The 16,323-nt window shown below is 47.4% G+C and overlaps 1 protein-coding gene across 4 annotated transcripts in view; it reads left to right on the top strand.

The window, feature by feature from the left end:
- LOC132836295 (calpain-11-like) overlaps positions 1-15,777 on the top strand; it is a 100,384-nt gene extending 84,607 nt beyond the window's left edge. For all 4 annotated transcript variants that reach the window (XM_060855703.1, XM_060855711.1, XM_060855698.1 and 1 more), the window contains 2 exons: positions 10,556-10,611; positions 15,583-15,777. In XM_060855703.1, coding sequence (XP_060711686.1) covers positions 10,556-10,611; positions 15,583-15,609 — 83 coding nt within the window. In that variant the 3' untranslated portion in view covers positions 15,610-15,777. The remainder of the gene's footprint in view (positions 1-10,555; positions 10,612-15,582) is intronic.
- The last annotated feature ends 546 nt before the right edge of the window (positions 15,778-16,323 follow it).

The following is a 16,323-nucleotide window of genomic DNA, read 5'->3' as shown; positions in this document are numbered from 1 at the left end:
AAAGAAGCTGATAGTGTGATGCTAATATATCATCGGACTGTTAATCCAGGACTCCAGGTTAATGTTCTGGGGCGACGGGTTCGAATCTACCACGGCAGAGGGTGGTATGTGTATGGAATGAGCTGCCAGAGGAAGTGGTGGAGGCTGGTACAATTGCAACATTTAAGAGGCATCTGGATGGGTTTATGAATAGGAAGGGTTTGGAGGGGTATGGGCCAGGTGCTGGCAGGTGGGAGTAGATTGGGGTTGGGATAGTTGGACAGCATGGACGGGTTGGACCGAAGGGTCTGTTTCCGTGCTGTACATCTCTATGACTCTATGGCTGGGTCATATGAGGAGTGCTGCAAATGTGTTGCTGGTCAAAGCACAGAAGGCCAGGCAGCATCTCAGGAATAGAGAATTCGACGTTTCGAGCATAAGCCCTTCATCAGGGCTTATGCTCGAAACGTCGAATTCTCTATTCCTGAGATGCTGCCTGGCCTTCTGTGCTTTGACCAGCAACACATTTGCAGCTGTGATCTCCAGCATCTGCAGACCTCATTTTTTACATATGAGGAGTGGTTGAGGATGCTTGGTCTGTACTCGGTGGGGCTTAGCAGGATGAGGGGGATCTGATGGAAACCTACAGGATACTAACAGGCCTGGGCAGACTGGACATGGAGGAGATGTTGCCATGAGTAGGAGAGACTAGGACCTGAGCCTCAATAAAAGGCTCGTCTCAGTTTTCGAACTGAATGGAGGAGGGTTTCCTTCAGCCAGAGACTGGTGATGCTGTGGAACTCACTGCCACAGAGAGAGCTGTGGAGGCCGGGTCAGAGAGTGTGTTTAAGACAGAGACAGACAGGTTCCTGATTAGTAAAGGGTCACAGGGAGGAGGAAAGAGAATGGGATTGAGAAACTAAACAGCCGGGATTGAGAAACTAAACAGCCAGGATTGAATGGTGGAGGAGACTCAATAGGCTGAATAATCTCATTCTACTCCTGTGTCTTATGGTTATGATTAATAAAGCAATTATTGAAGCACAATAAGGCCATATGAGCTTGATGGAAAGGAGCAGGTTACAAAGGTTTATGCTGATCGATATCAAACCCTCAGCTCGCCTCAGCTGGGGTAAGTCCACCCCGAACTGCCCAGGTCTCATCCCTGGTTGCTGGTGTTACAGAGAAGGGGCCTGGAGTAGGACCTGTCCCCAGATCAAGGGCCTAACCATCAGCCTGACACAGTTCGAGCTGCTCCCCCTTCTCTGCGGGTGGCGGCCATACAGTGGGCTGCAACATCTGGCCCCATGGTTCTGCAGCCTGTCTAACCTCGTCTCCTCCATCTACTGCATTCGATAGTTCAAGGAAGGCAGCTAAAGCAGCAGGGAAACGCAGCCGCAGGCAACGGAGAGGGCTGGGAAGGGGAGGGAGGTGTCCGAGATGGCCCAGGTGATCTTGAGGTCAGGGTGGAAGGTGTTGGTGAAGTAGATGAACTGCTCAACCTCCTCGTGGGAGCACGAGGTGGTGCTGATCCAGTCATCGATGTAGTGGAGGAAGAGGTGGAAGGTGGTGTCGGTGGAGCTGTGGGAGATGGACTGTTCCATATACCAGAGCAAGAGGCAGGGCATAGCTGGGGCCCACGTGGGTGCCCAATGGCTACCCCTTTGAACTGGAGGAAATGGGAAGATTGGAAGGAGAAGTTGTTGCAGGTGAGGACCAGTTCAACCAGGCAGGATGAGGGTGTCAGTGGAAGGGGGACTGCAGTCTGATGGTGGTCAACTGGTAAACTGGGCAGAGCAATGGCAGATGGAATTTAATCCCGATAATGAGCTGATGCATTGTGGGAGGTTTAATAAGGGAAGGACACACACAATGAATGGTCGGTCCCTAAGGTGGACTGAGGGACAAAGGGACCTTGGTGTTCAATCTATAGATCCCTGAGGGTGTTAGTATAGTGAGACAGGGTGGAGAAGGAGGCATATGGGATGGCTGCCATCATTAGTTGGGGTGGACAATATAGGAACAAGGAAGTCTCGTTACACCTTCATATAACATTGGTTAGGCCGCACATGGAACACTGAGTGCAGTTCCGGTCACCACACTATCAGAAGGAGGAGATTCCCCAGGATGTTCCCAGGGATGGAAAGTCTCTGCTATGAGGAGGGACTAGACTGGGACAGACTGGGATTGCTCTCCCTGGAGTAGAGGGGGCTGGGAGTGGGGGATCTGATACAGCATGATGAGAGGTATAGACAGGGTAGACCATGAGAACATTTTCCCCATTGGCAGACATGTCTGAGCCCAGAGTGAGGAGTCAGTGGTTCAGGCGGGAGGGAAGGTATTTTCACCCAGAGGCTGGTTGGAAGATGGAAGGGGCTGCCTGAGAGGGTGGTGCAGGCAGGATCTCCTCACAACATTGGAAAAGCACCTGGGGGAGCATTTCCAAAGCCTGGCATTGTAGGCCGGGGACCAAGTGCAGGTAAATGGGATCGGTGCAGTCAGATGTTTGATAGTCAGCACAGAGACGGTGGGCTGAAGGGCCTGTTCCCGTGCTGTGTGACCTGATGAGGAAGTGGGGAGTCGAGGAGATTGACAGGGAGAGTGAGCTGAGGGATTTCCATTATCGGGAGGAGACCAGGCGGGTCCACACTTCCCTTGAACAGACTCATTCCTTTCTGAACCACTTCCTGACTCTCCATATATTACTCAAAATATTTTGCTGTTGGTTTGGCTTCATATTCCTTTGATTATTTTGTTTCACTATCGATTGCAGTTCCTGACCTCTGTGATCTCCCTAAACCCAGCAATCCACTGAGACCTCCTGCACTCCCCCCAGTTTCAGTAGCTCCACCCTTGGCCTGTTGGAACTGTACCCTCGGGAATCTGCTCTCTCCCACCCCTGTACGGTGCCACCCCACTCTCCTCCTGAAAGACACTCTGTAAAACCTACCTTTTAGTCAAACATTTGACCACACAATCCAGTTTCCCCCGGTGTAGCTTGGGGTCAAACCTTGTTAATGATCTTGGGAAGACGTTGCCAGATAAAGGGTGCTATGTAAATGCAATAAGTAGGTGGCTCTTTCCTCTAAATCATATCACGGCTTCAGTTACTCCCTTGTGAGTTTTGAACGGGAATTAGTTGAGAAAACTGTAACAAGTAGATTCCAGAAATTCATTGAGTGATCTGGTCGTATTGTACTGTTTTACTGAAATCTTCCTTTATAACCCCATTACCATCCTTTATAACCCCATTACCATCCTTTATAACCCCATTACCATCCTTTATAACCCCATACCCATCCTTTATAACCCCATTACCATCCTTTATAACCCCATTACCATCCTTTATAACCCCATTACCGTCCTTTATAACCCCATACCCATCCTTTATAACCCCATACCCATCCTTTATAACCCCATTACCTTCCTTTATAACCCCATTACCATCCTTTATAACCCCATTACCATCCTTTATAACCCCGTTACCTTCCTTTATAACCCCATTACCGTCCTTTATAACCCCGTTACCTTCCTTTATAACCCCATACCCATCCTTTATAACCCCATTACCATCCTTTATAACCCCATACCCATCCTTTATAACCCCATTACCTTCCTTTATAACCCCATTACCGTCCTTTATAACCCCATTACCATCCTTTATAACCCCGTTACCTTCCTTTATAACCCCATTACCGTCCTTTATAACCCCGTTACCTTCCTTTATAACCCCGTTACCTTCCTTTATAACCCCATTACCGTCCTTTATAACCCCGTTACCTTCCTTTATAACCCCGTTACCTTCCTTTATAACCCCATTACCTTCCTTTATAACCCCATACCCATCCTTTATAACCCCATTACCTTCCTTTATAACCCCATTACCTTCCTTTATAACCCCATACCCATCCTTTATAACCCCATACCCATCCTTTATAACCCCATTACCATCCTTTATAACCCCGTTACCTTCCTTTATAACCCCATTACCATCCTTTATAACCCCATTACCATCCTTTATAACCCCGTTACCTTCCTTTATAACCCCATTACCATCCTTTATAACCCCATTACCATCCTTTATAACCCCGTTACCTTCCTTTATAACCCCATACCCATCCTTTATAACCCCATACCCATCCTTTATAACCCCATTACCATCCTTTATAACCCCATACCCATCCTTTATAACCCCATTACCATCCTTTATAACCCCGTTACCTTCCTTTATAACCCCATTACCATCCTTTATAACCCCATTACCATCCTTTATAACCCCGTTACCATCCTTTATAACCCCATACCCATCCTTTATAACCCCATTACCTTCCTTTATAACCCCATTACCATCCTTTATAACCCCGTTACCTTCCTTTATAACCCCATACCCATCCTTTATAACCCCATTACCTTCCTTTATAACCCCATTACCGTCCTTTATAACCCCATTACCATCCTTTATAACCCCGTTACCTTCCTTTATAACCCCATTACCGTCCTTTATAACCCCATTACCTTCCTTTATAACCCCATACCCATCCTTTATAACCCCATTACCTTCCTTTATAACCCCATTACCGTCCTTTATAACCCCATTACCATCCTTTATAACCCCATTACCTTCCTTTATAACCCCATTACCATCCTTTATAACCCCATTACCATCCTTTATAACCCCATACCCATCCTTTATAACCCCATTACCTTCCTTTATAACCCCATACCCATCCTTTATAACCCCATTACCATCCTTTATAACCCCATTACCTTCCTTTATAACCCCATACCCATCCTTTATAACCCCATTACCTTCCTTTATAACCCCATACCCATCCTTTATAACCCCATTACCTTCCTTTATAACCCCATTACCATCCTTTATAACCCCATTACCTTCCTTTATAACCCCATACCCATCCTTTATAACCCCATTACCTTCCTTTATAACCCCATTACCATCCTTTATAACCCCATACCCATCCTTTATAACCCCATACCCATCCTTTATAACCCCATTACCATCCTTTATAACCCCATTACCATCCTTTATAACCCCATACCCATCCTTTATAACCCCATTACCTTCTTTTATAACCCCATTACCGTCCTTTATAACCCCATACCCATCCTTTATAACCCCATTACCATCCTTTATAACCCCGTTACCTTCCTTTATAACCCCATTACCGTCCTTTATAACCCCATTACCATCCTTTATAACCCCGTTACCTTCCTTTATAACCCCATTACCGTCCTTTATAACCCCGTTACCTTCCTTTATAACCCCGTTACCTTCCTTTATAACCCCATTACCATCCTTTATAACCCCATACCCATCCTTTATAACCCCATTACCATCCTTTATAACCCCATACCCATCCTTTATAACCCCATTACCTTCCTTTATAACCCCATACCCATCCTTTATAACCCCATTACCATCCTTTATAACCCCATTACCTTCCTTTATAACCCCATACCCATCCTTTATAACCCCATTACCATCCTTTATAACCCCGTTACCTTCCTTTATAACCCCATTACCTTCCTTTATAACCCCATTACCATCCTTTATAACCCCATTACCTTCCTTTATAACCCCATTACCTTCCTTTATAACCCCATTACCATCCTTTATAACCCCATACCCATCCTTTATAACCCCATACCCATCCTTTATAACCCCATTACCATCCTTTATAACCCCATTACCTTCCTTTATAACCCCATACCCATCCTTTATAACCCCATTACCATCCTTTATAACCCCATTACCATCCTTTATAACCCCATACCCATCCTTTATAACCCCATACCCATCCTTTATAACCCCGTTACCTTCCTTTATAACCCTGTTACCTTCCTTTATAACCCCATACCCATCCTTTATAACCCCATTACCTTCCTTTATAACCCCATTACCATCCTTTATAACCCCCATTACCTTCCTTTATAACCCCGTTACCTGCCTTTATAACCCCATACCCATCCTTTATAACCCCATACCCATCCTTTATAACCCCATTACCTTCCTTTATAACCCCATACCCATCCTTTATAACCCCATACCCATCCTTTATAACCCCATACCCATCCTTTATAACCCCATTACCATCCTTTATAACCCCGTTACCTTCCTTTATAACCCCATACCCATCCTTTATAACCCCATTACCATCCTTTATAACCCCATACCCATCCTTTATAACCCCATTACCATCCTTTATAACCCCATTACCTTCCTTTATAACCCCATACCCATCCTTTATAACCCCGTTACCTTCCTTTATAACCCCATTACCATCCTTTATAACCCCATTACCTTCCTTTATAACCCCATACCCATCCTTTATAACCCCATTACCTTCCTTTATAACCCCATACCCATCCTTTATAACCCCATTACCTTCCTTTATAACCCCATTACCTTCCTTTATAACCCCATACCCATCCTTTATAACCCCATTACCATCCTTTATAACCCCATACCCATCCTTTATAACCCCGTTACCTTCCTTTATAACCCCATTACCATCCTTTATAACCCCATTACCATCCTTTATAACCCCGTTACCTTCCTTTATAACCCCGTTACCTTCCTTTATAACCCCATACCCATCTTTTATAAGCCCATACCCATATTTATAACCCCATTACCTTCCTTTATAACCCCATTACCATCCTTTATAACCCCATTACCTTCCTTTATAACCCCATACCCATCCTTTATAACCCCGTTACCATCCTTTATAACCCCATACCCATCCTTTATAACCCCATTACCTTCCTTTATAACCCCATACCCATCCTTTATAACCCCATTACCATCCTTTATAACCCCGTTACCTTCCTTTATAACCCCGTTACCATCCTTTATAACCCCGTTACCTTCCTTTATAACCCCGTTACCTTCCTTTATAACCCCATACCCATCCTTTATAACCCCATTACCTTCCTTTATAACCCCATTACCATCCTTTATAACCCCATTACCATCCTTTATAACCCCATACCCATCCTTTATAACCCCATTACCATCCTTTATAACCCCATTACCATCCTTTATAACCCCGTTACCTTCCTTTATAACCCCATTACCTTCCTTTATAACCCCATACCCATCCTTTATAACCCCGTTACCTTCCTTTATAACCCCAGTACCTTCCTTTATAACCCCATTACCATCCTTTATAACCCCGTTACCATCCTTTATAACCCCATTACCATCCTTTATAACCCCATTACCTTCCTTTATAACCCCATTACCATCCTTTATAACCCCATACCCATCCTTTATAACCCCGTTACCTTCCTTTATAACCCCAGTACCTTCCTTTATAACCCCATTACCATCCTTTATAACCCCGTTACCATCCTTTATAACCCCATTACCATCCTTTATAACCCCATTACCTTCCTTTATAACCCCATTACCATCCTTTATAACCCCATTACCTTCCTTTATAACCCCATACCCATCCTTTATAACCCCATTACCATCCTTTATAACCCCATTACCTTCCTTTATAACCCCATTACCATCCTTTATAACCCCATTACCTTCCTTTATAACCCCATACCCATCCTTTATAACCCCATACCCATCCTTTATAACCCCATTACCATCCTTTATAACCCCATACCCATCCTTTATAACCCCATACCCATCCTTTATAACCCCATTACCTTCCTTTATAACCCCATTACCATCCTTTATAACCCCATTACCTTCCTTTATAACCCCATACCCATCCTTTATAACCCCATACCCATCCTTTATAACCCCATTACCTTCCTTTATAACCCCATTACCATCCTTTATAACCCCATTACCTTCCTTTATAACCCCATACCCATCCTTTATAACCCCATACCCATCCTTTATAACCCCATTACCATCCTTTATAACCCCATACCCATCCTTTATAACCCCATTACCTTCCTTTATAACCCCATTACCATCCTTTATAACCCCATTACCTTCCTTTATAACCCCATACCCATCCTTTATAACCCCATTACCATCCTTTATAACCCCATTACCTTCCTTTATAACCCCATTACCATCCTTTATAACCCCATTACCTTCCTTTATAACCCCATACCCATCCTTTATAACCCCATACCCATCCTTTATAACCCCATTACCTTCCTTTATAACCCCATTACCATCCTTTATAACCCCGTTACCTTCCTTTATAACCCCATTACCATCCTTTATAACCCCGTTACCTTCCTTTATAACCCCGTTACCTTCCTTTATCACCCCGTTACCATCCTTTATAACCCCATTACCTTCCTTTATAACCCCATACCCATCCTTTATAACCCCATTACCATCCTTTATAACCCCATTACCTTCCTTTATAACCCCATTACCATCCTTTATAACCCCATTACCTTCCTTTATAACCCCATACCCATCCTTTATAACCCCATACCCATCCTTTATAACCCCATTACCTTCCTTTATAACCCCATACCCATCCTTTATAACCCCATTACCTTCCTTTATAACCCCATACCCATCCTTTATAACCCCATTACCATCCTTTATAACCCCATTACCTTCCTTTATAACCCCATACCCATCCTTTATAACCCCATTACCATCCTTTATAACCCCATTACCTTCCTTTATAACCCCATTACCATCCTTTATAACCCCATTACCTTCCTTTATAACCCCATTACTTACCTTTATAACTTACCTTTATAAAGGAAGGTAATGGGGTTATAAAGGATGGGTATGGGGTTAAAAAGGCCTCCCTTTCACAGCCACAGGCCTCCCTTACACACCGACAGCCTCCCTTGCACACCCACAGCCTCCCTTACACACTCACAGGTTGACCTTACACATTCACAGGCCATCCTTACACACCCACAGGCCACCCTTACACACCCAAAGGCCGCCCTCACACAACACACACACACACAGACACCCACAGCCTCCCTTACACACCCACAGGCCTCCCTTACACACCTACAGCCTCCTGCACACACTCACAGGCCTCCCTTACACACCCAAAGGCCGCCCTCACACAACACACACACAGACACAGACACACACACACACACACACACACACACACACAGCCTCCCTTACACACCCACAGGCCTCCCTTACACTCCCACAGGCTTCCCTTACACACCAGCACAGGCTGCCCTTACACACCCACAACCTCCCTTACACAGCACAGGCCTCCCTTACGCAACCACAGCCTCCATTACACACCTACAGCCTCCCTTACACACCCACAGCCGCCCTTACACACCCACAGGCCTCCCTTACACACCCACAGCCTCCCTTACACACCCACACAGGCTGCCCTTACACAGCCACATCCTCCCTTACAAACCCACTGGCCACCCTTACATGCCCACAGGCTGCCCTTACACACCTACAGCCTCCCTTACACACCCACAAGCCTCCCTTACACACCTGCAGCCTCCTGCACACACTCACAGGCCTCCCTTACACACACACAGTCCTCCCTTACACACCCACAGCCACCCTTACACACCCACAGGCCTTCCTTACACACCCACAGGCCTCCTGTACACACTCACAGACCTCCCTTACACACTCACAGGCCACCCTTACACACTCACAGCCTCCCTTACACACCCACAGGCCTTCCTTACACAACCTCAGCCTCCCTTACACACTCACAGGCCTCCCTTACACACCCACAGGCTTCCCTTACACACCCACAGACCTTCCTTACACAATCACAGCCTCCCTTACACACCCAAAGGCCTCCCTTACACACCCACAGCCTCTCCTACACATCCACAGCCTCCCTTACACACCCACAGGCCACCCTTACACACCCACAGCCTCCCTTACACACCCACAGGCCTCCCTTACACATCCACAGCCTCCCTTACACACCCACAGCCCCCCTTACACACCCACAGCCCCCTTACACACCCACAGCCTCCCTTACACAGGCGTTTTCCCGAAATGTCGATTTCCCTGCTCCTCAGATGCTGTCTGTCCTGCTGTGCTATTCCAGCACCACTCTGATCTAAACTCCCTGACAAACCCACAGACTACCCCAGCCCCCTCCTCATATCTCACCCCACATCACCACCCCACATCACCCCCCACATCACCCCCCCACATACCCCCCCACATCTCCCCCTCACATCTCCCCCCCCCACATCTCCCCCCACACCCCCCTTACATCTCCGCCCCCACATTTCCCTCTGACATCTCACCCCTACATCTCCATACCCCACATCTCCCCCTCCACATCTCCCCCCCCCACATCTCCCCCCCCACATCTTCCCCTCCACATCTCCCCCAGTACCCCTCACGCGTTACCCCTGTCTCTCCCCCAGCGTGTGGTCCAGCCTGGCCCTCCCAGTAACTCTCTCTGCGTTCCTATTCCCACTCGAGCCTCCATCCAGCTCCTCGGCCAATCTGCCTTCGCAGTCCCAGTCCCCAGGAGCTGGCTCTGACCTCGGCAGTGGTCTGTCACCCCACACAAACACAGGCCTGGGCCTGATGAGAGGCTGGGAGCGGTGGTTGGAGGGCAGTGGGAGTAATGCACGCTGTTTCCTTTCACAGAGATGTACTCCAGGTTAAATAAGGGAGGCTCCGAGCTCTGCCTGACTGAAGCAGAGGTAAGGGATAGCTCCTGGGAGGAGCCTACTCAACACATTGGGATCCTCCTACTTGGCATCGAATTCCCCGGGAGGGCGTTTTCCCACACATTCCCCGGATATCGGAATCCAGGCCAGGAGCTGGAGTGAACCCACTGACCGAAGGGAGGGTCTGAATGGTGGAAAGTGGGGGCCCATTATTCCAAATGTTTGTGTGTTGGGAATGATGTGATGGAGGTAGCTTCCCACTTGCTGCAATCCCTTGGAAACTGGGTGGGGGCACGGGGTAATGGGGATCCACTTGGAGGGGGGTAATGGGGATCCAATTGGAGGGGGGTAACGGGGATCCAATTGGAGGGGGTAATGGTGATCCAATTGGAGGGGGGCAATGGGGATCCAATTGAAGGGGGGTAACGGGGATCCAATTGGAGGGGGGTAACGGGGATCCACTTGGAGGCGCTAATGGGGATCCAATTGGAGGGGGGCAATGGGGATCCAATTGGAGGGGGGTAACGGGGATCCAATTGGAGGGGGGTAACGGGGATCCACTTGGAGGGCGATAATGGGGATCCACTTGGAGGCGGTAATGGGGATCCAATTGGAGGGGGGCAATGGGGATCCAATTGGAGGGGGCAATGGGGATCCAATTGGAGGGGGGTAATGGGGATCCAATTGGAGGGGGCAATGGGGATCCAATTGGAGGGGGGTAATGGGGATCCAATTGGAGGGGGCAATGGGGATCCAATTGGAGGGGGCAATGGGGATCCAATTGGAGGGGGGTAATGGGGATCCAATTGGAGGGGGCAATGGGGATCCAATTGGAGGAGGGTAATGGGGATCCAATTGGAGGGGGGTAATGGGGATCCAATTGGAGGGGGCAATGGGGATCCAATTGGAGGGGGGTAATGGGGATCCAATTGGAGGGGGGTAATGGGGATCCAATTGGAGGGGGCAATGGGGATCCAATTGGAGGGGGGTAATGGGGATCCAATTGGAGGGGGCAATGGGGATCCAATTGGAGGGGGGTAATGGGGATCCAATTGGAGGGGGGCAATGGGGGTCCAATTGGAGGGGGTAACGGGGATCCAATTGGAGGAGGCCAATGGGGATCCAATTGGAGGGGGGGCAATGGGGATCCAATTGGAGGGGGGCAATGGGGGTCCAATTGGAGGGGGGTAATGGGGATCCAATTGGAGGGGGGCAATGGGGATCCAATTGGAGGGGGATAACGGGGATCCACTTGGAGGGGGATAATGGGGATCCACTTGGAGGCGGTAATGGGGATCCAATTGGAGGGTAGTCTCAGTGACAGTATCCTCACTACCGTCTCAAGGAGTCTGTTCGCAGTACAGTCTCAATATCACTGTCTTTGCTACTGTCTCATTGTCCCTGTCCTCACTACAGTCTCAATATCGCTGTCTTAGCTACAATCTCATTGTCACTATCCTCACTACAGTCTCATTGTCACTGTCCTCATTGCAGTCTCAATATCGCTGTCCTCATTATAGTCTCTTTGTCCCTGTCCTCACTACAGTCTCAATATCGCTGTCCTCATTACAGTCTCTTTGTCCCTGTCCTCACTACAGTCTCATTGTCACTGTCCTCACTACAGTCTCAATATCACTCTCCTCACTACAATCTCATTGTCACTGTCCTCACTACAGTCTCATTGTCACTGTCCTCATTACAGTCTCAATATCACTGTCCTTGCTACAGTCTCATTGTCACTGTCCTCACTACAGCCTCAATATCACTGTCCTCATTGCAGTCTCATTGTCCCTGTCCTCACTACAGTCTCATTTTCCCTGTCCTCACTACAGTCTCAATATTGCTGTCCTCTTTACAGTCTCATTGTCCTTCTCCTCCCTACAGTCTCATTGTCACTGTCCTCACCACAGTCTCAATATCAGTCTCTCTGCTACAATCTCATTGTCACTGTCCTCACTACAGTCTCATTGTCCCTGTCCTCACTACAGTCTCAATATCGCTGTCCTCATTACAGTCTCTTTGTCCCTGTCCCCACTACAGTCTCATTGTCACTGTCCTCACTACAGTCTCATTGTCCCTGACCTCACTACAGTCTCATTGTCACTGTCCTCACTACAATCTCATTGTCCCTGTCCTCACTACAGTCTCATTGTCACTGTCCTCACTACAGCCTCAATATCGCTGTCCTCTTGCAGTCTCATTGTCCCTGTCCTCACTACAGTTTCAATATCGCTGTCCTCATTGCAGTCTCATTGTCACTGTCGTCCTACAGTCTCAATATCGCTGTCCTCAGTACAGTCTCTTTGTCGCTGTCTTCACTACAGTCTCAGTAGTGCTGTCCTCACTATAGTCTCAGTGTCAATTCCTCACTACAGTCTCATTGTCGCTGTCCTCACTACAGTCTCAATATCGCTGTCCTGACTAAATTCTCGTTGTCCCTGTCCTCACTACAGTCGCAATATCGCTGTCCTGACTAAATTCTCGTTGTCCCTGTCCTCACTACAGTCGCAATATCGCTGTCCTCGGTACAGTCTCATTGTTGCTGTCCTCACTACAGTCCCAATATCGCTGTCCTCATTGCAGTCTCATTGTCATTGTCCTCACTCCAGTCTCAGTATCACTATCCTCAGTACAGTCTCATTGTCGCTGTTCTCACTACAGTCTCAGTATTGCTGTCCTCACTATAGTCTCAGTGTCAATTCCTCACTACAGTCTCAGTGTAACTGTCCTCACTACAGTCTCAATATCTGTGTCCTCGCTACAGTCTCATTGTCACTGTCCTCACTACAGTCTCATTGTCACTGTCCTCACTACAATCTCATTGTCACTGTCGTTGTTCCAGTGTCAATATCACTGTCCTCACTAGAGTCGTAATATCACTGTCCTCACTACAGTCTTAGTGTCACAGATGTCACTAGTCTCATTGTAACTGTCCCCACTACAGTCTCATTGTAACTGTCCCCACTACAGTCTCATTGTTGCTGTCCCCACTACAGTCTCAATATCGCTGTCCTGACTAAATTCTCGTTGTCCCTGTCCTCACTACAGTCGCAATATCGCTGTCCTCGGTACAGTCTCATTGTTGCTGTCCTCACTACAGTCCCAATATCGCTGTCCTCATTGCAGTCTCATTGTCATTGTCCTCACTCCAGTCTCAGTATCACTATCCTCAGTACAGTCTCATTGTCGCTGTTCTCACTACAGTCTCAGTATTGCTGTCCTCACTATAGTCTCAGTGTCAATTCCTCACTACAGTCTCAGTGTAACTGTCCTCACTACAGTCTCAATATCTGTGTCCTCGCTACAGTCTCATTGTCACTGTCCTCACTACAGTCTCATTGTCACTGTCCTCACTACAATCTCATTGTCACTGTCGTTGTTCCAGTGTCAATATCACTGTCCTCACTAGAGTCGTAATATCACTGTCCTCACTACAGTCTTAGTGTCACAGATGTCACTAGTCTCATTGTAACTGTCCCCACTACAGTCTCATTGTAACTGTCCCCACTACAGTCTCATTGTTGCTGTCCCCACTACAGTCTCCTTGTCGCTGTCCTCATTACCGTCTCAATATCACTGTTCTTGCTACAGTCTCATTGTCGCTGTCCTCACTACAGTCTCATTGTCCCTGTCCTCACTACAGTCTCAATATCGCTGTCCTCATTACAGTCTTAGTGTAACTGACCTCACTACAGTCTCATTGTCGCTGTCCCCACTACAGTGTCATTGTCGCTGTCCCCACTACAGTCTAATTGTCGCTGTCCTCACTACAGTCTCATTGTCCCTGCCCTCACTGCAGTCTCATTGTCACTGTCCCCACTACAGTCTCCTTGTCGCTGTCCTCATTACAGTCTCTTTGTCCCTGTCCTCACTACAGTCTCATTGTCACTGTCCTCGCGACAATCTCATTGTCATTGCCCTCACTACAGTCTCATTGTCACTGTCCTCATTACAGTCTCAATATCACTGTTCTTGATACAGTCTCATTTTCCCTGTCCTCATTACAGTCTCAATATCACTGTCCTCAATACAGTCTCTTTGTCACTGTCCTCACCACAGTCTCAATATCACTCTCCTTACTACAATCACATTGCCACTGTCCTCACTACAGTCTTATTGTCCCTGTCCTCACTACAGTCTCAATATCGCTGTCCTCATTGCAATCTCTTAGTCCCTGTCCTCACCACAATCTCATTGTCACTTTCTTCACTACAGTCTCAATATCGCTGTCCTCACTACAATCTCATTGTCATTGTCCTCACTACAATCTCATTTTCCCTGTCCTTACTACAGTCTCAATATCGCTGTCCTCATTGCAGTCTCAATAACGCTGTCCTCACTACAGTCTCATTGTCCCTGTCCCCACTACAGTCTCAATATCACTCTCCTCGCTACAATCTCATTGTCACTGTCCTCACTACAGTCTCATTGTCGCTGACCTCACTACAGTCTCATTGTCCCTGTCCTCACTACAGTCTCACTGTCCCTGTCCTCACTACAGTCTCAATATCGCTGTCCTCATTGCAGTCTCATTGTTGCTAACCTCAGTATAGTCTCAATATCACTGTCCATGCTACAGTCTCAATATCACTGTCCTCACTACAGTCTCATTGTCGCTGGCCTCACTACAGTCTCATTGTCCCTGTCCTCACTACAATCTCATTGTCCCTGTACTAACTACCGTCTCTATATCGCTGTCCTCACTACAATCTCATTGTCCCTGTCCTCACTACAGTCTCAATATCGCTGTCCTCATTGCAGTCTCATTGACACTGTCCTCACTACAGTCTCAATATCACGATCTTCAGTACAGTCTCCTTGTCGCTGTCCTCACGACAGTCTCAGTATTGCTGTCCTCAATATAGTCTCAGTGTCAATTCCTCACTTCCACTGTCCTCACTACAGTCTCAATATCGGTGTCCTCACTACAGTCTCATTGTCGCTGTCCTTCGTACAGTCTCAATGACCCTGTCCTCACTACAGTCTCTCTATTCTTGTTCACAGTGGATGCTACTCACCATGTATTTGTAACCAGGAGCTGGGGGCTGATGCCGTGGGTCTGGCCGGAGGCTACAAGAGACCACGAGGAGATTTGACTGAGTCCTGTCCTGGCGGCAGCTCCCCAGTGGCTGGGAGTGAAGGGGGTGACCTGGGGAAAGGGTTTCTGCTGCTATATGAATTAAAACTGTGTTTACAGCATCTGAGCTCGACCAGTGAATGTCATCCCATTAACACAACACACAAACTGGGGCGATACTTGGAGACACAGAGCAGATGGAGTCATACAACTGTACATGCCGACCAGATATCCCAACCCAATCTAGTCCCACCTGCCAGCATCCGGCCCATATCCCTCCAAACCCTTCCTATTCATATACCCATCCAAATGCCTCTTAAATGTTACAATTGTACCAGCCTCCACCACTTCCTCTGGCAGCTCATTCCATACACGCACCACCCTCTGTGTGAAAAAGTTGTCCCTTAGGTCTCTTTTATATCTTTCCCCTCTCACCCTACACCTATGCCCTCTGGTTTTGGACTCTTCCATCGTGGGCAAATTGTTTTTGAAGATAGAATGAACAAAATAAAATTGAAATACTGACACACAACAGAGTCAAGAGAAATCCTATGATCGATCGAGGAGCTGAGGCAAATTTGGCAAATCCAAGTTCCCACGGCACCATCTCCAGGTCACGGTAAGATTTAGAGCAAACGGTCGAGAGTATCCCTCCATGGGTCAAAGTT

Source organism: Hemiscyllium ocellatum, chromosome 3 (genome assembly GCF_020745735.1).
Source record: "Hemiscyllium ocellatum isolate sHemOce1 chromosome 3, sHemOce1.pat.X.cur, whole genome shotgun sequence".
NCBI lineage: Eukaryota > Metazoa > Chordata > Chondrichthyes > Orectolobiformes > Hemiscylliidae > Hemiscyllium > Hemiscyllium ocellatum.
This window is presented reverse-complemented; position numbering and strand designations above follow the sequence as displayed.